Here is a 22,462-nt window from a genome sequence, read left to right on the forward strand (position 1 = left end):
CCCAGCAACTCACCACTGAAGTTTGTTACCACTGTCCTCATTGTTAGGAGTTATTTTCATAAGCCCAAACCCCACCAGCTGACATTAAATATAAAGTCACTAGTCACCTGTAGGTGGAATTGCAGACAGCTGTCTGCCCTGCACGTCACCAAAGGTGCCCTCCCCAGCAGCCACTGCCACCAGAGCAGACTGATAAAGCAAAAAGGATGGGTCAAGGTCAGGCAGTACCTGACCCACTTGGGAGGGAGGGATTGACAGCTTCTCAAAGGCCCCTCTGGGCTTGTTTTCCATAATTACACACAAGAAGAAGCTCCTTCAGCAAGATGCCCCATTCCCCTCCTGCCCTGCAGAGCTCCCATCATATCCCATCCTCCTCTGAAAACACGATCCCCAAAAATGACCACTTCTGGAAGGAGCACCTGGCTCAAGCTGGTTTAAGAGAAGACCAATGACAGCCATTATTTACTTTCTAGATAATGTCTGTAATTTTATTCACACAGATATGCACACAGTTTTTTTGTGTGTACAACTGTGTATCTGCATGCACACTCTGCACATGTTGCAAAAAAAAACCAACCACGTTGCAATTCCTGAACATCTCCAGCATGTCAGATGCCTGAATATCCACTGCCCCTAAAATGAAGCTCTACAGGAGGTCTGATGTACTTCTGCCTCTTTTCCAGATGAGATATGACAATGCTGTTGTGAGCAACAGGAATTTTAAAAGCACTTAAAGTCCAAGCCAACTCTAATTGCTGGAGATTAACTAAGAAGTGACATAACCAAAACAGTCATTACCACTCAAAATGACTTACCATGCAAGATTTTTGGTTTAGTTTGTTTTTTCAACTGAGGGATTTAAACCCAGTACTAAGAGCAATGAACTAGCTGAACAGTGGCAAAACTTTCTGCTACAGATGGATAGCCCTTTAATTCCAGCTTCACAAGACCATAGTACATCTGTAGGAGGAGATACTTCCTTCACTAAGCAAAGTGTTGTCTCATTCACAGCTCTAAAAAGAGAAGTGAAGGTCACAAACTCCAGTCCTGCACAGCTACCCAGAGCTGCTGAGCACTGAGCAGAACAGACTGTGCTGCTGGGTCAGTACAGATTGCTGCAGTCACTGAGGCAGACTTCAACCATAGATCTTCATGGCACCCCATGCTCAGTTTTACTTAATTTTGGACTGGAAGCCTGGAGTTTAATTTGTTTTATGTATTGCTTTTGGCTTTGTGTCAAAGTGAAACATACACATTTCTACTTCAAAATACGGTTTTATCCTGCTATTTTCCATGCACAGTCTTAGCCTTTTAGTAGTGCTTTTTCCAATACTTGCCCTCAAGTTTGGCTTACTAATATTGCAGAGAAAGGTAACAGAGCTGCTCGGTATGTATTCTACCAGGCTGTCATTAGCATTCCCTTGGAGTATTCAGCTGTAATGATTCCCAGGTTCTGTACAATAACGTTCCATTTTTAGATACACCACTTTCCCTGTAAAGCAATGAGGACAGTGCAGAGCTGGACTCACTACTTGAAGAACCTTAAAATAAAAAGCAGACCCTAATGTGTTGAAAGGGCAGAGAAAATTCAGGAAAGATATATAATTCCATAAGCTGTGTTATCTTTAAACCCTCCTGTCATTACAAAAGATGGTGAGGTTCAGACTATTTGAGCTGGCATTAAGTTGTTACTGCTCTTTCTAGACCTGCTGCTGGGGAGAAATAGAACCTGTAAAATGTCATGTTGAATAGAATTCAACAGCTATATTTCTAACATTCTTTTTTCTAACCTACTGTGCTTCTCTCCCACTGACTTCTCCTCTGCAAATTATCTTGCCATACTACATATGAAATAGCCCATACTTATTCAAAGTAGAAAGCCAGGTATGCAAAAACCCATCTGTGAAAAAAGGCAAAGAACACATACATTATTGGCTAATTATCAAGTGTTTGCAATTAAATTCTTTATCGTAGAAGAGCTGAAAATTTGACTCTATAAATGTGCTCTGCTAATGCAGAGGATGGGCTGTGCTTCACACATAGTAAAAAAAGGAGAAGGTTCCAAGTATTGGCTGAAGTAAATTCCTTTGAACGGTGCAACCAACATCTTCCATGTCCTTCAATGTAACAAAATCAGTGACAATCCAAAATATCTCTGAGGTAGTAAGAAAGCAAACAGAGCAAGCAGAATATTTGCTTTTGATCTGAGCCAAGGTATGGAACCAACATAACTACATTTATTTTTTAGAAGTGCTAGCAAGCAATCACACCTAGTGGGGTTCTAACTGCTGTGGAAGAAGTTTGCCTGAGTTTATAGTAGAAAAATAGAACAGCTTCTGTATACTAACAATAAATACAAGCTTCTAGACACCCTTCACACTACACACTTCCTCAGATAGCGACAATCATAGAATTACCAAGGTTGGAAAAGACCTCAAAGATCATCAAGTCTAACCACAGCCTAACCATAGTACCCTAACTCTAAAAACCCTCTGTTAAATCATATCTCTGAGCACCTCAGTGTATACCTCAAATACGATACATACATTGTAATAACTCTAACAGCTTGAAATCATGTCAAATATTTGTATTTTTTTAGAAGTTACCAATATTTTCAATATTTTCTAAGCTCTAACCATTTAGGGCACCGGTGGTAAAATTTATGTGAAAATACCAACACCAATGGACTAGCAGTGACAGAAAATGAAGTTGGAGAACAGTAGGAGTGAATTCAGTGCCCCTGCAATTATTCTAGATCCAGTTATCTCAGAACTAGCACCTGCAGCCACATTATTAATCTTTCCTCATCCAAAATTCAAACCTGCTTCAAATCACTTCAACGATGCTAAAACAAAGTGGATGCACGCTTCAGACATTTACCTCTTTAACAAACAGGTTTTCTGCTTTTTGTTCTGCATCTTCAGGTACAGAAGGATACAGTGTCCTGATTTCCAGTGAAATTGTGTCTATCTGGCAATAAAAAAAGAAAGGAAAACAGATTAGTGAGAATGACAAAAAACAGCAGTTTTGTCTCACGAAGGCAAAAAAAAATGGATTATTACTGTTTGCATTTCTTGGTTTTTCATGCAGCTGATACACATGCACAGGAACAACTATAACCCAACTCATACGCTACTATCAGCTAAAGCATTAATTACAAGCAAAAGTACCATTCAAACAGATTTCTGGGAACAAGCTTGTTCGAGGCAAACTTGCTTGAGTCTCTGAAGTTTCGGTTAGGAAAGGTCATAGATGGATAACATCCTAATTCTTCCTTACATCCCTTTCCCAAGACTATACTCCAACTCTCACTGCATTATGTGCTTCCTACACCTCCCTTCCGCACCTCTTGCATTTTAAGCAAAGAGATGTAGAAATAGAACTATAAGCTTTAATTGTTTTGGTAGGAGAAAAGAGGAAAGTCCTCACAAGTTTCAAAGGGAAGGCTGCAGGACAAGCCAGTAGGAAAGCAATTGGGACCCTGAAACAGCCTTTCAGTTGGGCTTTTCCACCCTCAGGCACAGACACAGCAGAGCAGGTTCCATGTGGTCCATCCAACAATCCCCTCTCAGATCACTGAACGCTGTACTGATGAAGCTGTTTATGCTATTTGAAAGAGCTAATGGCTGAGCTGGCTTGTCAGGACTGAGCATGAAACCACAAAGAAGTGAGTATCCAGAAGATCCCCACAATAGGCTGACATCCCCAGTTTGCATCAGGCCAGCAAGAGGCCAGGCCAACAAGCAGCGCTTGCTGCATGGCTAAGACTCTCCATGCACAGCTCTGGCAAGACTGCAAAAACCCACAAGAGGAGGTCTGGGGGTATTTGGAGTTAATCCTCAGGTTCTCTCTATCCTCTCTCCCTAGAGGTGTTCAAGGCTAGATTAGATGGGGCCCCAGGCAGCCTGATTTAGCACTTGGCAACCCTGCCTGCAGCAAGGCGTTGGGAACTAGATGGTCTTTGAGGTCCCTTTCAACCCAAGCCATTCAGTGATTCTATGAAATCAGGCCCACTTGTTTTCTCTGTGGAAAGCAAACAACCACCACTACCACTCCAGACTACTATCAGTTACAATGGAATAACTCAACTAAAGATAACCAAGGACTGATACCAAGACAAACGTCATCTCACACTTTGTTTTTTTCCCCTTAGAGAACGGCACATGATTTCCACAGGAAGACCCACAGCATCAGACCAGTTTAGTATGACAAACCACTGCTTGCTTCAACAATAAGCAGCTCTCAGCATCCACGGCTAGTAGCCCATAAGGACCTGTTTCATATCCCCAGTCTCCAACTAAACAGTGACCTTTTTTCTCTACAAATTGAAGCATCCAGGCTGTATATGACAATCAGCTGGCTATTACCAACTGCTTTTTTCCTTACAGCCTACATGCAACAGGCTGGTTCTCCCTATGACTTTTTATATGAGCAATTCTAAAAGAAAGGCATGCATCACACAGGCAGATGCAAACTAGATGGGATTTCCATTTCATCTGGACAGTTTAGGATACAGCATGGTAAAAAATACTTCGGCTCCAACAAATAACGATGATCCTTCATACAACTGAATTCCAGGGCTCTCTTTTGTATTACCAAAGCCTACATGCAGAGATTTACACAATCATTTAGTCTATGAGTAAGAGAGAAAACAGTTGGAGAAATATGGATTTTTCAGACCACAGTTAGTAATAGTGAAAATGATTGAATCCTTGGTTGCTTAGGGACTTCCCAGCAATACTTACAGTGTCTGGAAAACGTTTCCTTAATTATTTCACACATACGTGACATTTTAAGCAATTCTGAGACGATGCCATCCCTGAGCACAGCTGAAAACCCCCCGATATCACACTGTAGGAGTGCTTCATCAGGCTGGGGCCTGGCTGCCAGCAGCAGAAGCCACAAAACACATAGGCAGCCCTTCCATGAGGTCACTGCTGCCAGAGACCAGATATCCAGATGCAAGGCAGAGCAGAGGCACAGAAAAGACATGTGTAATGCATTCTACACCACACACTCTGTCCAGATGGTGACTTAGCTGCAGAGACCAACAGCCTTTTTTGCTTGACTACAATAACATCTATTTGCCCTGCAAACTATGCAAAAGACATTTTTCAGTATTTAGTTAAAATGCATACAGATATATATAATTTATACCTAATTCAACACTTCTTGTCAACAGATAGCAACACACTGACTGAGGTAGCTGAATGTTTTCCCACTGAGGTTGTTATGCCTCCCTTCTCTCACAGAAGTATGTGAGAAACGACAAGACTGGGGCAGAACAAGAAACGGAACTCCAACCCACTGCTGCACACACAGCACTCAGCCCAACTCAGCCCAGCCTCTTCTCCTCAACAAGACTGCACTTGAAAGAGAAAAAAACAGAGCTGTGCAAAACTGAGAAACTTGGTAACATGGGGCTGGTTGCATTTGTGGGCTTTGCCAAAGAATATCATAGGTTTATTTACATAGAACTGGGACATGACAAATCTTGTGTATTGTTATATTTAACCTTGGCTTTAAAAACTACAAAGCACTTCCCTTCTGAGAATTAGTTATGATCAACCACTTCGCTGTGCAAGTCTGGCCACAAAAACGCTTCCTGTTCAGAGCTGATTACTTCCAAAGCTCAATGGCCTTTAAGGTAGATCTGCCACAGCATTTGTTCAACCAGAACTTTTTAACTTCAAAAATCAACTAAAGTTCAATATCAGAATGCTTGCTAAAAAATAGCAGGCTGTCACTGGCCAAATTCAGCATGTTGTTGTGCTTTGAATGCAATAGTTTTCTGTTTAGGCACTTGTAGTAGCTGCATGTTCAAGCCAAAGGTAAAAAGAGCATCTTCTGGATTGTGCATGCTGAGACTTTGGGAATCAAATAGCACAGATATTAACCTGAAACCTGCCATTCTACAAAGACCTCTGGATATCCATTTTATATAAATACCTACATCCAACAGAGATTTCAGGCATTCAGGCAGTGCCTCATTTGCACGAACTGATGGCCCCAGGTGTCTGATTAGTTCCAAGGTGTAATTTAGTTAAGCGCCCTTTCACTACATTTTGCTACGTTCACTAAAGACTATTTCTACACTGACAGGCACAGGCTAATATTTCTCCTTATCAGTGACCAATAAGGAATAATGTTTTCAGACAGTATCTACTTCCCACTGACACAGCAATTGTAGGACTTGAAAATGGAGTGCACCCTGACTCTTTTCAAACAGCTCTTAGTCTGAAAGCATGCGGCCAGTGGTAAATTGCACCAAAAAAAGATTACATTTACTTCTGAAAAAGGCAGCCCTCCTAAGAGAGCTAACCACAAACAGACAGAAACATTCATGTGTGTTAATACTGAGGTGAAAAGGAGTCTAAGCAGCTTGAGAGATTGGATCTAAGTAAACATGTTTACTTAACATTAGTGAAAACAGGTTTACTTAACATTAGTGAAAATGGTACCAAGTTAGTCTGTCAGATCACGAAGTAAGGCCAAGGTAGAACTCTGCAGGCTGCTACTGGCCATAGCCTCACCATGGAGCAGTGAGTGCAGCAGCAAGGGGACAGGAAAGCAAGCACAGTATGCGTTTAAGGGGACAGCTCCTATGTGTCCCATTCCTCATAGGACCACGCTGAACATGAGGGGCCATGCCCACACAGTGTTTGCTGCTTTAGCTCTCTCTTTTTAAATAGGTGAAACATATCCATCTCAGTCTAGCTGCTCCTTGCCTTTCTGCTATTCCCAGCTGATGTGAACTCTCATGAAAGATCTTGCATTGTGTTAGACATGAGTAATAGATCAAATTTCAGTTCTACTTTGATGACCAGACGCTGCCTACCACATGAGAAAGTGTTGGATAAGCCACGTGCTATTGGAAACAACCTAGTAATCCACCACAGTAACTCTTCTGATGTCAGAAATATCACACCAGGGTTTACAGGGCTGTTTCCAAGGAGGCTTCTACTCCCTCATTTACACCTACTCCTACAGCTTGTGTTCACCATTTCACCCAAAGAGGCAGAGTTTAACATGATCTTTTACTATATCAAATCAAAGTACTTATTAAGTACTCCCAATTGCCTTTTTATGATAATTAACATTTAAAAAACAGCATAAAGGCAACATGTATTTTCATTAAACCTGCATGGTTTAACACCAAGCATGGTGTTAGCGCGATGCTGAGCCTGTTGTCACTAAGGGAGGGCACCACTGAGTGGGAGACGGATCTGAATGAAGCTGTCACATTTCTTTCACAAACACCTCTCCAAAAAAACACATGGGAGTAAAGTCAGAAATTGGAATGCCAGACAATGGTCCAGTTGCAAAGGAAGAATGTGGACCAGCCTGAGAGAACAGAAGGTGAAATGAGCACTATAAACCAGATAAGAAGAGACTGCAGATATACTAGCATCACTACATACTCCTATGACCACAACAAGGGCATAAACTCCCACTTACTACCAAGTACAACCCAAGTTCACCTTTGTGTGACATGGAGCTCCTAGGAAGCTGTGCCAGCCCTTCCTCCACACAGTTGCTGCATTGCTGCAAATGCAAAGTTTTGAAGCAGAAATTTCCACTAATGATTGTTCCCCAGCACAGTGACAGAGACACCATGTTCATGACATTGAGGAGCAGATAATAGTGAAGCAAAGCTGTGTACTTTTTTTTTTTTCCAAAGGGAAACTGGACTTTGGGCAGGCAGGAGGAAAGTTAGCAAGCAAGGATTAGCTGTTGTTCTTATTTTTAAAGAATTATTATGTACAATCATAAAAAAAAAAGGAAGCATCTTTTTCATAGCTGGAGTTAAAATACAGAATGCATCTTCATAACACATATGCCCTGTATTCCTCTGCTGAAATACGGGGAAACAGAAGAATATCAGGCTCAGATTAATATCAGAAATTCTTTACTGTCCTGTAGACTTATTGCAAGGCACTAGAAATGACCTAAAAAGGTCTTGTGAGAAAACATGTCTTCTGTTAGAATCGCTTTCAAAGAGAGAAAGGAATTTGGAGATCAAAGAGAAGATCAGACAGTACTGCAGCTATGCAGATAATTGGTTCATAGATGATGTTCACAGTGAATACCACAGATCTGAAAATAGCCAGTCGTAATTAAAAACAGAATTTTCTTTTACGCTCACTTCCTCACCTAGCACATTGTTTGGCTTTCACTCTGAAGAGGCTTTTGCCCATAGTGTGCTAGCACAGGCCTTAAGTGGGGCTGCATCATCCCTGAGCCACAAAGTCTGAAGCAGCTCTAATGGTTATTGTTTAACAGTAACACCCACAATTTCCTGAGGCTTCATCACATTAAATAACAATCAGAGCCAGCCTGAACATCTTCTAATTCAGTCAGACCTGGATCTCTTTCTACTCAAATGGCTGACCCAGACTGCTGTGCACAGGTGATATTTCAGCAGGAAGGAGCAAAGCTATAAATAGATGCTCTGCAGCTGAAAAACCCATCTGCTAGGGAAGCTCTACAGCCCTGCCTAGTGACATAAGATCTCGCTACTGCAGTTGACTTCAACAAAAGATAACAAAACATTAAGAGACACAGCTTTATTGCAAGGCTACAGACCCCAGATGTAACTGCCTCTGCTCTTTTGTGAGTACAGGTCATCTCCAGTACACAAGCAGTTCACTATAAGGTATAATTGCAAAATAATACAGAGAAAACAAAATAGAAGTCACTACCAACGCCAGGATGCAACAGCTAAAAATGAAATGAAAATAAGGATATGAAAACATGGTTTGACAGGCAGAGGTCTTGAGCAGTAGGACACAATTCTCCTTTTGCTGAGAAGAAAATCAGCTTCTTTTTTACCCCTGATTTGGGCTCAGTTATTCTAAATCCAAGGACTCAAGGGCCTTGTGGCAGCACACAGCAAGTCTACTCGCCTTTATAATGCTAATTTTCAATTTCATAAATTCACAAATGTGTAAAATGGATAAAGGAATTAATGGTGATGGCAAAATGTATTCTGTTTAGTTCTTCCTCAATCCCATGAGCACATTAACTCAGTTAATGCCACCAAGGAAATAGAGCCATTTAGTAAAACAAAGCAGTCTATTAGATTAACTCGGCCCCACAAGACAGAGGCAGGGCTATGAGCTGATGGGAAAAGCTATCACAGCAGTTACAGTCAGGCACAGACTGAAATGTATTTCCATTAGAGAATGCCTATTCGTCAAAACCTAAATCCTTTACAGAGATTGGTTGATTTTGAAGAAGTTGCTGTAAGGTGCAGGTAATCTGCCAGCATACTTGCCTGGTAGTATGTCTCCCAAACCACCTTGCAGGCAGCCCTTGTCCTCCCAAAGCTGTCCCAGACTTCCAGACTCTTGAATTCTTTGTGGCTTGCCAGGCCCAACACTGGGAAACCACAAATGACATTGGGCAGCCCCATGGCAGTGGGCTCCAGTACCCACAGCCTGTCAGCACCCCACCACAGGGACTGCCTTGGCACTACATCCCTAGCAGTTGAGGACAGCTTGCCAGGTCTCCATCCACAACTGAGAAAGCTCCAAAACTAAAAGAAAGCCAAGTCTGTTCAGATGTACTCTTCTTGTGCAAACTAATGCTGGTAAATGGCACAGCGTGGATGTATGTTACAGCTACCATCTAAAAAGTCCAATAGAGTAGAAAGCCAAGAGCCACACTGGTCAAATACATCAAACAGAATAGGATCAGATAGACTGTAAGATAGTTACTGAAGTGTAATTATGTTAGATTATAATGGTGGGGAGAAATTCTAACATAGGCTAAACCACCACTGTGTTGAACCAACAAGTACATGTTATGGAATAACCTGTGTTGAGTTCCTGAAACATACGCCAGAAAACCAAGGCTTCACATAGGGCTTACAGAACTGTAAGTTCACTTATATACAAATGTAAGAGGAGGGAAAAAAAGAGTGAAATTTGATGGGAGTGGAATAAGAAGCTATGAATAAAGAAAAGTCTTAGAGAGCCCCGGGAACACTTCTGTCTCTCCTGTTAGCAGCGAGGATGAAATGAACAAACTTAAGAGAAAAAAACAACACATGTTTGCTTTGTACTTACTGAAAAGTCATCATCTGGGAACAATATCAGATCTTTAAATGGACTGTCTCTAACGTTTTTCTCAATCTCTGTGATAACAGCTTCATAATCCAAAGGCTCCAAGAGTTTTGGTTTTTCCTGCTGTAGAGAAAGAAAAAGATCAGGTAAATCAGGTAATAACTCTACTCAAATTCTCCTTTCTTCACCCCCTCCATAAAATGATATATTTATTATTATTATTATTTCTTACATTTTTTGCATGTCAGCATGAATGATTTCTCCCCCACCTCCCCCCCTCCTCCTACCTTGCTACAACAGAACTGCTTAAGAGAAGTGGAAATGTGGAATCTGGGCCAGTTGTGATAGTCATTCTCAACCTGCTAATTCAAAGGCAATTTGTCTGCTCACTACAGAGACTAAACTAACCGCATTAACTTGTATGTCAACCTCATAAAATATCTCATTCTCTGTAAATGTATGTGGAAAAATAGATGGGCACAATTTGAACTGAGTATAGATAGATACTACTTTGAGCTAACATGTTATAGAATAAATAACCTACTCCACCACCACTTGATTCTATTACCATGAGCTAATTTCTTCATCCTCCTGCGCAGACCCAACCCCTTGAGCTGCTGATAGTTTGTACCACCATGCTGTTTTACTTGGTAATAATCCTAATTTAGTCTCTTGGAATAAATTACCTGTCATCCATTCCCATGGTTTCTCTTGTCAGAACCTAGTTTAGTTTAATTACAATAGAGCAATTATTGGCAAAGACGATGAATGTAAGGAACTCCCACCAGAATAGCAAAACAAAAGTAAATTCACACAATCTAAAATAGACTTAAAAAGGGAAGCCCATCGCACTTGCAAGAATCATAGAATTAAGAATACATTAATGAGATGTATTAGGGTAACATTTGCTTAATTAAAGGATTCTGCAGCATCAAAAAGAGTAAATAAGGAAGAGTAAGAGAAAGTGGTAGAAGGGATGGGAAATGGGTAAGAGAGAGAATAGAAGATCCCAGAGGAAAGCAAGCGCAGAAACAATTCTACAGAACGCTTTTTCTGCCTGACACAATGACAGCCATTAAATAAGCTGAATAATATAAAGTTTAGAATAACAAAGTTTCCCCTCTCTACCTAGACCAAAACCATGGTGTATCAGAAAAGTTGGCACATCTCCATAAAATGCATTTCTCAAATGGATGATCTGATGACTATCCACCCTATCCTGTTATACAAATCGTATTCATATGGTCCATCATACATGTGATGGCCCAAAGCTATCAGTCAGCTACCTCTTCTAGCTTTGCTCTTTAGAGTTCCTGTTTCTTCAGTAACTACAGTCATCTCAAGATTTCTCCCTAGCCCATGTGTACACCATTTACGTGCATTAAGTCTGAATCCTCCTTTGGTATTAAATGGATCCATGAGAAGTTCTATTAAGCATCATCAATATAGCCATGTGAAATAGATTGAAACAGTGACTAGCTGCTCCAACCAGCCTGTGAGCAACCAGCGGCCTACCAGCAGGTTGCCCAGGCCAGTCCCTGCTCAGAGCAGGGCAACTGGAATCAGGATGCTCAGGAACTTGTCTGGATGAGCCTTGAAAACCTCCAAGGATGGAGATGCAACTTAAAAAGTTGGAGAGGTTCCTTCAACTGTTCATGTCTATTAACTCTCTTTTCAGTCTATTAATTAAGTCATGTTTGTCAGCTTAAAAGTTAATAAACTTCTAATAGTCAGTTGTACTTAGCATTTGGAGTCCAAAGGCAATATCTACTGATGTTGAGACATTAAAGACTTATGAAAGATACAAAAGATCCACACATAACAGTGATAACAGAGAACTTAAGAGATCTTTTACAAAGAAAGTGGCTCGTAAATATTTCTTTAGGAGGTGAAGGAGAGAGGAAAAAGAAACAACACTTGGCCTAACTTAAATACAGTGTAACAAAAAACATTAGAAAGCCACTGTAAGAGCTAGCTACATGAAGATAAAATAATAAATAAATAGAGATTCCACCACATTGATATAATGTCAGATTCCTCCCTGGATGAACCTGGAGGCAAGGACAGTTCTGTCAGATTTATGAAAGGGATGATGAATTAGAAATGAAACTTGGGACTGTCCTAAATGGAAAAAGCCAAAAACACCTTATCTAAAGAAAGGACATTATAAAACAAAAGGCCCTAAAGAGAAGAAACAGCTTGAAAATTTAATTTACATTCTGTGACAGGACTGTACACCAGGGAGCAACGTTCGGTTAAGAAGAAGCAACTTAACAGAACACTTGAGACTTCATATCACCCCAACCACATCACTGCAGACTGCCATGAGCCAGAAGTGGGCCCTGGACTGTAAGAACTGACAGGTTCATGTCCATCCCTGCTCAAGAAACTCTCAGGTTGAAGCACAAGCAGTATCCTTTAGCACATTGTTTCACCCATTGTGCCATCTATCTAGAGCAGTTCCCCATAGGGACACAATGGGCTCATCTAATCATTGCCCCACATGTCTCTCTCTCTCTCTCTCTCTTCCATTGTCACTGCAGTATCCTCCAGCCACAAGTTTTAGACTTTCCTCCATTAAATCTAGCTATACCTATATTAAATAGTGCAAAAGAGACCTAAGTATCAAGGAGTTAAACACAAAGAGAAAACACCACTGACAAACGCTTAGTGCACCGATAATGATGCCCAGGTCTGAAAACTAAGTTTATTCTCTCTACATTTTGAAGAAAGCAAATTTGTAATAGAATTACTGTTATCTTCAATAAGAAGCCTTAGAGCAACCACTTGCAAGGAAATCCTAAGTAAAATGAAAAAACACAACTGGCACTTTTGAGGTATAAGTGTTTCATGAAGGCATGTTTACTGCATAGTGGTGTCACTAAAACACATATGTTTTCAGCAGAAGGTTCACAACATTAACTACACTGTGAACCCACCATTCTAAAACCAGATACCACAGCAGGAATGGCTTTGTAGCAATCTCAGGCTCTAGTCAGCCAGGCATGCCACAGTAACCATGAATGTCCATCTTCTGACAAAAGAGGTGTGGTAAGACACTATTAATCTGGGTCTTGCACTCTAGAGAAACTTCATCAACAGTACCTTTCAAAAACCTTTTAAAAACACACAAGGCCATATAAAAACAAAATAAGTAGCTCCCATCCTACTAAAGTTACAGACTAAAAAAGAGCTGGGAAATCCCACTGATTTTCGGACTCTCTTCAAAATATGGGGGGATTCCCATAAAAAACGCACACAGCACTTGTAGGTTCTCTACACAGATGGGAACTACCCTTTTTACTGGGGCTACAAGAATGAGGAGGTATTTCTCCTTCCCCCTGGAAATCCCTGCAAGGCTGGGATGGGTACTGCCACATCTCCTGTGGACCCGGTGACACAGACAGTGAGATGCAGGTGGGGGTTGGGGGTAGGGCAAGCTGCGCTGCCTTGGTCCCTCATAACACTCACAAAACTACCCCTGATAGATGCCTGAATGTCTTCAGGGCTGAATGTCTCCTTGATAGTTGCAAGGTCATCTGTGCAAGGCAAGAATGAAACTTGAGAAAACCCTGAGGCAGAAACAGAGCGTATAAACATCACTGTTCCCACAGTACTAATTCTCTTGCGCTCAGTGCTGCAAAGCACATGAGCTGCCATCAACATTTTAACTGAAGTTAACAGAGAAGCCCTATGAGAAAGATTACACATTTAGAATGCAACCAAACGTAAGCAGATGTGACATTATCCAAATTAGTTCAAAACCTTCCAGAGAAGCACTTCAGCATTTATGGCAATGCTGATGCAGTGACAAATGTCATTATTCCTTCCACAACTACAACGAATCCCACATAAAGGACAATATTGCATTATTTCAAGTCTCAAATCAGAGATGCAAGTAATAACCCAATCTGTTCAATAGACTGACTGCAGGAATAACCTAGCCCACCCACCGCTGACAACATACACGATAACATCATAAACATGAGACCTCTCATTAGAAGTTTCTACTCACTGAAATAACAGAATCCTACATATTCCTATAGGTCCTAACACTAAGCACTGCACACACCCATCCTTTGCAGAACCCATCCTTTGGCTTTGGCAGAGCCAGGCACTACAGCTCTCTGTGTTGCACTTGTGATAGGAAGCAGCAGCTGTTCCAGTTAGCAGTTGCTCTCAAAGACATGGAATAACTGTTCAGTTTGCTTGTCACAGGCAGACTGAAGCGGTGATGTGGGGATTAGCAGATTTCTCCCTGCAAGTGCTAGCAGAGATTTGTAAATGAGTAGGGCTGATTTAAAGCTTTAATAACCGGAGCGCTGCCTCTCCTCAATTTAACTTGTCTGCTCTTTTTGGAAACAGACCAACCAAGCAATCTGTGTGCCAAGATCAAATAATGCTGGCTTGGATTTTTATAGTGCTTTTTATATTCTCTATCTCAAGCGAGTAATGAATTATTTTTTGCTGCACTGAAATGGCTGTGACTGCATGTAGTGAAAGGCACTCTACAACTCCTCACCTGCTCCAACAGCCACAACAGAACCATTTCCTTTACACGCCAACAGAGCTGTCGAGCACACATCTGTGTGTTGCTGAGCCAGCTTTTCTAGCATCCTTGGGAATGGTCACCTCTAACAAGCACCAGTTAGGAGCCACTTCACTTTGCACAAGTGGAGCAGACCAGAACTTCACCAATCACTGTACAAATCCACCTGCTCGAATGAGGCCCACATCATAATCTTCTGATCCAGATACAACAGATTTTCTCACCAGTAACGACCCAAAATACCCATGTATTATTTTACATAAGCAGATACAGCACATGGTCTGCCTCCAGCTGCAAAGACATGGCGTGCAGATTCTAGTGCACACCTTTTCATCAGAATTATAGGCTAAAATGACTTCAGTATCATCCTCCTGAAGTCATATTTCTCTGAACACTCATTAAAGGAGGAAATGATGCAACTGAGACTAGCAGTCTATGGATAGTCACCCCAAGCACTTCCCCATTCTAAAAATAAACTACACCAAATGCTAAGATTTTTCTAATGCTTTAAGATTCGCTGTCTGCTTTCCAGACACCAAATTCTGAATATCTGGAGGTTCTGAATTTATTACAGATGTCTAAATAAACTTCTTCTGTTAAAGTCCTCACAAAAGAAAGAAGCAAATGGAAAGACACAGCTAAAGAGAAGATAAAGAATTTAAGCTGATGGGCTCTGGTTGCCTGAACAAATATACCTTCATGACAGGAGGATCCTCTGTGTGTTCTTAAAAATCTGGAAGAATTGTGATAGAGATCGGCCAAGGTTTGGCAGGACTGATTTTGTATTTCACCCAAGTTACGGCTTGTCTAAAAGCACAGCTCATTTCAGTATACCTTTGAGATACTGAAAAGGACAGGCTTACAAGGTAAAGGTCCATGTACGGAAATAATAGCACTTTTTTTTTTAAATAGACTTTTCAATGGTATTGTCAACCAAGCCCAATCCTACTAAAACTCGGAGTGGTAAATTAAATTAATTCCTGAAATGGCATCACTGTAAACTGGTTCTCAGACTCACGTTCCTCCCTTCCTGTTAATTTTATTCCACCAGGGTGGGCCAATTTAAATGCAGCATTTCTTGGCCAAGCTGTTAGAACCAAAGCTTAATAAGAGCCAGGACTCCGTGACTTTTAGAGGAGGTGCAGATTATGGGCTAGATTAAACCCTCTCTCCAGACTTGCTGACAACACAGGCTGCAAAGAAACCCTGATGAATGTGAGCCACGAAAACCTGAATATTCACAGAGCTGCAGTTGAGGCTAGATGACCGTTCATGTTTTATGGAGTCAACAAAAATTGAGTTTTGTTGGAGCAAAGTTTGTACCAACTTGCCATTGGGAAGTACAGCAGTGATCCAGGGCACACACACTGGGCACAAACTTCCCTACTGGATGGACATCTCAGTGCTGTAGGCTGCTCAGCTGCAGAGACAGGCACGCCCCACCAGGCCAACCTGCCCTCACTCTGCTCCCAGCTCATCCCAAACCTTGCTGTGGAGTTATTAAACCTTTATGGAAAACAAGTACCGTGTTTCAAGCGCAGGAGAAGAAATTCAGGGTATGCAAAAGGTAAGCAGGAAGATGGCAAGAAAGCACAGCCAGAACTAAGAGACAGACAGTCCTTCCTTTTATAGCAGACCTCACAATTTGTATGGTTGTTTGGCCCAGTATGCAACAACTTGTAGTCAGCAAATTCTCTAGTCATGTCACAAAGGCTACAACTGGCTCAGTATGTGATCCACAGTCAACAAATTTGTTAAGATCAGTTCTACAAAGACAAATTTAAGTGACAACTCCTCCCTCCTACTCTCCAAGAAGTTCACTTGTCAGGTCCAGAATGTTTGATTTGTAATGTCTTTCACCAAAGCTTGGAGAACTGTACTTGGAAGGAATCCAGTCAGCCTTTCAGAGCTGCACAGCATAACTGATATACTCTTCAGTGGCAGCAGTGAGGCTGACAAGCCAGTAAATTTCATTAAAGGGATTGCCAATTCCCACACGATTCTGCTACAGAATAAACTGCAAAGAAATACAAAGATCCAACTCCCCTAAATTCTTAGAGATTCATAAGTGAGTTTCCAAAATGGTATAGAATCTATTAGCTTAAGGAACACAAAAGCAATAGAGCCTACAGAAGACACTGGTAAGAAGAGAGAAAGTGAAAAGAGCTTTTCTTTCACTGACATCTCTTTATTCAAAGAAAATTCAGACTGACACCAATCAGGGATTTGCCTTACTCAGTCTGACTTATCCTGTACAAGTACAGCTTCGGATGAGATGATTTCTAATCCCTTACCTTAGAAATGATCATCACTTATGGATCAAAGTCTACAAGGCTCGACTGTGCCTACTGTCCAGCTACAAAAGATACTATAAGAGAATGCAGAGTGCATTTGAAAAGTGGAAATTTCCCTGCTGAGAGCTAATCCTGGCCATGGCTGCTCTGGCTGCTGCAGCCAGCTGCTGCCTCCGTTGCACACACACACGTAACTGCTCCAACAGACTGACCAGTGAGCTTTGCAGCAGAGGCACCCCAAACCACAGGGACCCATTTCTCAGACAAGTCATTGACCAACTTCTTGCAGTGCCTGTTACTTCTCAAATTACAATTAATTGCTGCTTTCATTATGAATTCGGAGAGCACCAGGTCTACTAGAGCTACCATACAAATGGTTAAAACCTGAAAGCCACACAGCACTGTCAGTGCAGCAAAGCATCCGTGGGGGCTGGGTCACTTCATGCTGTGCTCCACTTACATATAAGCATTTCCTGAATTCTGTTTTTGAGCCACGAGTGCTTGTTTGCTACAGTAATTTCTGAATCCTGGGCGCATCTTCAATGATTAGCATTTAAAAGGTTAAATAAAGCTACCAGTACAGTCTGCAAAATATTTAAGGTCAAAAGTAAGAAGCCAACTTGCCTCCTGTCCTTGTGCAGCAGCTGAAAACCCTTTGTAGGAAAGAGAGCATCACTACCATGCCACTAACAACACAGCCTCCAAACGAACTGCCACATTTCTTAATGTCAAAAAACACCATTTCTAAATAGTAAGTACTTCTAAAGCCCAGACCAAATATTTGTCCACAGGTCACTTCAGGGGAAAAACAAGAAACTTGTGTAAAGCACCTTAATATTGCTTTTACATTTAATTTATGCAGCCCTTTAACTTGGCACTACTCGGCCACTTCATTTCCCTTACCTGACCTTAGCCAGAAAAACAGCACAGTTAGAGTAAAAATAAGTTTTCTTCAAAGCTGAATCAATTCTTAAAGAAAGACAAAGGTGTCAGATGGGTAGGATTGCTGTGTAAGGAGCTTGGGAAAGTGGGATGGGAACTGGGGGGATGCAGGGGAAACCCCAGGAGCTACAGCCCATGGAATGGGGAAGGAGACACGAGCTGTCCTGCTTGGGCAGCACAGCGGGGATGCTGCTCTGTAAACAGCACTTGCCAGTCATGTTTGCTTTTTCTAGTATGATCTCAGTTGAGTAGACTCATGATTGCAAAGAGGAACATGAATGGAACCACCCTGCAGCCTGTACACAGTGGGTTTGTCCAAAGCTTCTAATCTTCCACTGCAGTTTATGTAAACAACACTGCAGGTGTGCTGAGAAAGACACTCAAACACTGTAGTCTGTAGAAAATGTACATGGAAAAAAGACACTCCCAATTTTTGCACTTAAGTGCCAAAGTGCCCTTGTAGTAAACATGGAAAACCAGCTCTGACAGCCACAGCACATTCACAGAGATAGCAGCACTGGTTATAGTAACTAAAATCACACCAAACCAGTTCCTTCCTTCAGTCTGAACTGGACAAGTGAGGGAGATGCAGCGATACACGTGTAGTAGTCTGTGTACAGGTTCAGGGGAAGTTCAGGAAGGAAGATGCAGCAATGACACTGCAAGGCTATCCTCTGCCAGCCACATCTGGCACAATCCTAATGCTAGAGCAGCTGTGCAATCTGCAGAACAGCACACAGTCCTGAACCGCCTTTCAAAACCATTTTAATTTACTTGAGAAGTAAAGGTTTCTTTTTAGTTGACTTCTTAAAGTCTGTATAAGACTTTTTCCTGTCGTTACTTTGTTTCATAGTGAATATTTAGAACGCAAAAGAAAGCTCTGATATCTGTTCATTAAACATGCTCTGACACTAAAGGCTTTGATCACAGCTGTGAAATGCATGATGAAAATGCAAGCCAGCACACAATAGTCACCTATATTGGCCATTTTTACTTAAATACTAAAATTTAGATCTATGAAGTCCCAGACTTGGAGGCTGAGCAAACAACGTTTCTGAACGGTGCTTAAAGACTCCAGGAATCCCCCAGTCAAAAAAAAAAACAAATCTTAAGAATGTTTGCATTAACTCTAACTGAACTTTTCAAAAATAACATCTGATTTCTAGAGTGAACTTTGCAACACGTCAACATCCTACATGACAGACCTCATATGTGCTTCCCCTGCTTCATTGTAGTTAGTAGATACCTCCCTTTGACTAACTACACCATGGTTTTATTTATCTCTTCAGGAATTAGATGTTTTCATGCTACCTATCTGCCCAAATAATCATGTTTGTATTTCCACTGAGGATTCATCCATTAACAGCAATATCATTCTCACACGATCACCATAAACTCAGCTCTCCCATTGACATGAATTTATAATCATTTCACTGACATCAACCACCCTCCCAATCAATTAGCTACCAAGTCACTCACATGCACAATGTAAATGAGAACATGATCTGCTCAACCACATTAGGCTCCATCAACAATCTATAATCAATTAAAACTAATCAGGTTATAATTAGTCTTACAAAAGATTTTTTCCAGCAAATAATACAAGTCCACCTACAGAAAACACAGGTCTAGCTATGCTGTAGGAAGAAATGGTGCCTTTGAACAAGGACCCCCATTCAGAGGCCATGGGTGTTAACAGCACTGCGAGACCTGCAGCACTGCTGGTACCACTGCTGACGAACACAGGAGTGAGAGGATCCTGGCTTGGTAACAAGGAGTACCCATAGGCCAACAATTTAATATGCTCCAATTATGAAATATTGGGTAGAATGACACGGGTCACAAACCACAAGAGCAGAGCCAAGTGTGCTTGTGTTTCCCAGGGGCAAAACATGCTATTGAGAAATTCATCCACAGAATAACATGACACAGTGACCCCATCTCAGTCTATTTTCTGTCTGAAAGGAAATAAAACCAAACAGATTCCCCTGAAAACCCAACTTATATCCCATGTATTATAACAGCCAGACACTTTGCAGAAGTGCAGTGCACTGCCTGCAGGCAGGCTACTGATTTATTGTTGCTATTTGGGCTTTGTTTTATTTCTAACCACGCTTTCCTGCAAGCCTTCAACCACTTCTAGGGAGCACTAATCACATTAGATCAGGATCTGTACAACAACAACAACAAAACAACCAGGATTTATCAGTACAAGTCCAGTGGCATCGCCTATGTCCTAACAGGTCTTGTGAGCTGTCAGTGTTGGGTGCTCTCATCAGCAGCATCAGCCTTCATTCTCAAGGACTGAGACCATGAAGTACAAGCTTTTTAAAAAACAAAATTAAACAGGTAGACTGGTAAAGACTAACTAATGAAAAAGCTCATTATTTAACTCAATTTACCGTGACAAAACCAAGTAATTACCATTATCAAGGGAAAATAGGCCTCCTTAAAGCTTAGTCAAGGAACTTCCTAAAATATACACAAAGATGGCTATTTGCTGTTGTTAACTCTCAAGAATATCATGTTTTTCAGATATGTAACCCTGATTCTACTGAACTTTGGAGTCAGTTTTAAGGAAACAAGAGCAGACTAAGATGCCCTGAAATAGTAAGGTAAGTTTTCTGTGGTAACCACTCAGCTGTAATGCTTTCAGCACAGAAGACTGAAACACTCAGCCCTTTGGAAAATCCCAACAGCTACTTGGGGACTATCCAAGCTGGGGACTTCAGAAAATCTAGTGCTGTTTGAGAGTTAACTTCCAAAACCTCTGTAGCCCTTGGCATCTCCAACTGTACGACAGCAGGAACTACACTGTAAAGCAGCTGTGTCTGAAAGATCCACTTCCATATAAAATACCAATCCAAAATGGCAGCTGGTCACAAGCAAAATACAAGGATTTCCTACTCCGTGAATCACAGGCCATCCCAACTTATATGTTACTACATGCTACAATTGCACATATACTTTCCTTCTTAAGAAAGCTAATGATAATATACATCTGTCTCCATATCATCATCAGGGAAACTATTAAACATCTGAAATCTTAAGTAATGTCCCAAGATAAGAGAATACACTGAAAAACAGTGCTTGCTTAAGTCATCTTGCAGAAAGGTTCTCTGTGTTTTACCTAACTCTCCTATAGTTTCATTTTTAGTTGAGAAAGTTTAGGCACAAAATAACTAACGTGCCACACCTGGGGTTTCAGAAAGTGCCGTCCCTGCTCAGTGCCACTGTTTGCCTTGATGGGGCAAAGCCTCGCTGCAGCTTTCCACCAAAAGTGCTGGAGCTTTCCCATATTGCTCATTGCAGTAGGACAGAGGCTTTCTCCTGCTGCTTGTCTCCAAAGGCACAAATTACACAAAGCAGACTGCAAAGTGTGAAATGACCCTGAAATCACACAGAAGAACTTTCTACTCCAGTGACACCATTATGGATTTTCACAGAACTGCCAAGCGTTTGTTATCAGGCATAGAGACACCATCACATTACACTGCTGTCAGCATCCATCTGATCAACAACATAGGATCATTAAGTTGGAAAAGACCTCTAAGATAATCTAGCCCGACAGCCCACCTGCAGCCAGTATTGCCCACTAAGCCATGTTCCTCAGTATCACATCTCCATGGTTCCTGAGCACTTCCAGGGATGGTGACTCTGCCACCACCCTGGGCAGCCTGTGCCAGTGCCTCAACACACTTTCCAAGATGAAAAACATGATGTTACCTTGTTTTCCTGAAGTAAACTCCCTGAACTCTGCATGCTTCAGTCTTATAAAAAAGTAATCATTCTACCGTGTACCTCATCCTCTACACGCACCAAGGAATAAGTCCTGCTCTCCCCTACTCCTGTTTGACCTGTAATCTGGTAACAATTCTGTAGTAGAAATGGAAGCACAGAGGAATACTCACGCAACTCAGCCTTTGCATTTCTCCTCGATTCACTCGCCTAATGGTCTTTCTCTTCTTCCGCAGCTCACTGGGCTCCCTTCTGAAAACTCGTCCTCGAAAGCTCATTGTATCAGTAAGAATTCAAGCGGCAAACAAATTGCTCTTAAGAAACTGCACCCCTGTAACCTCTTTGCTTCAGCAGCTTCAGTGCAACAAATGAAAGCTACTGATACCACTCAATGGGGAAGTATGGCTAAAACTTGCATGCTGTATCCACAGAAACTGAACAGAAAGACGAAAGCCTGCAATAACTCATTTCTTCCTGTGAATAATGTTCTATTAAAGCAACAGTGTCTCATTAAACCATAAATACACCCTCCCCCCCTGACTCTTATGCAAATCAGAATAGGAAGTTGTAGGAAAAAAGCTTGTAACTGAACGTCTGCCTTTGCCTCAAAAACCATTACATCCTTTCTCCTCCCCGATTCGAAAGTTGAAATGGCTGCACTCTTCTTTCATGCGCACGTATGACTCCAAGCAAAGAAGCTCCTCATTAAATGGTGATCTGCTGCAGCACTAGCAAGCAGGCTCCAGACACAGGCCTGGCAGAGCACATAGGTGCTGCTCAGGCCTGGGATCTGCCTTGCTTTGTATCAAGGTAACAGTTCCCCTTTCAAAGCAGTGCAAAATATCAGTAAGAGGAAGCACCCTGCAAACTTA

General features: G+C 41.5%; 1 protein-coding gene across 17 annotated transcripts in view; it reads right to left on the reverse strand.

Annotated features, from left to right (window-relative positions):
• The window catches only part of DOCK10 (dedicator of cytokinesis 10), a 131,571-nt gene that overhangs the window by 75,401 nt on the left and 33,708 nt on the right, over positions 1 to 22,462 (reverse strand). For 12 of the 17 annotated variants that reach the window (XM_032446713.1, XM_015871423.2, XM_015871409.2 and 9 more), the window contains exons 2-3: positions 10,071 to 10,190; positions 2,881 to 2,970 (exon numbers count right to left, since the gene is read on the reverse strand). In XM_032446713.1, coding sequence (XP_032302604.1) covers positions 2,881 to 2,970; positions 10,071 to 10,190 — 210 coding nt within the window. Of the gene's footprint in view, positions 1 to 2,880; positions 2,971 to 10,070; positions 10,191 to 21,763; positions 22,087 to 22,462 lie in introns of those variants that run through there. The other 5 variants (XM_032446714.1, XM_015871408.2, XM_015871418.2 and 2 more) reach the window with 4 other exon arrangements.

The sequence above is a fragment of the Coturnix japonica genome, chromosome 9, assembly GCF_001577835.2.
Source record: "Coturnix japonica isolate 7356 chromosome 9, Coturnix japonica 2.1, whole genome shotgun sequence".
Taxonomy (NCBI): domain Eukaryota; kingdom Metazoa; phylum Chordata; class Aves; order Galliformes; family Phasianidae; genus Coturnix; species Coturnix japonica.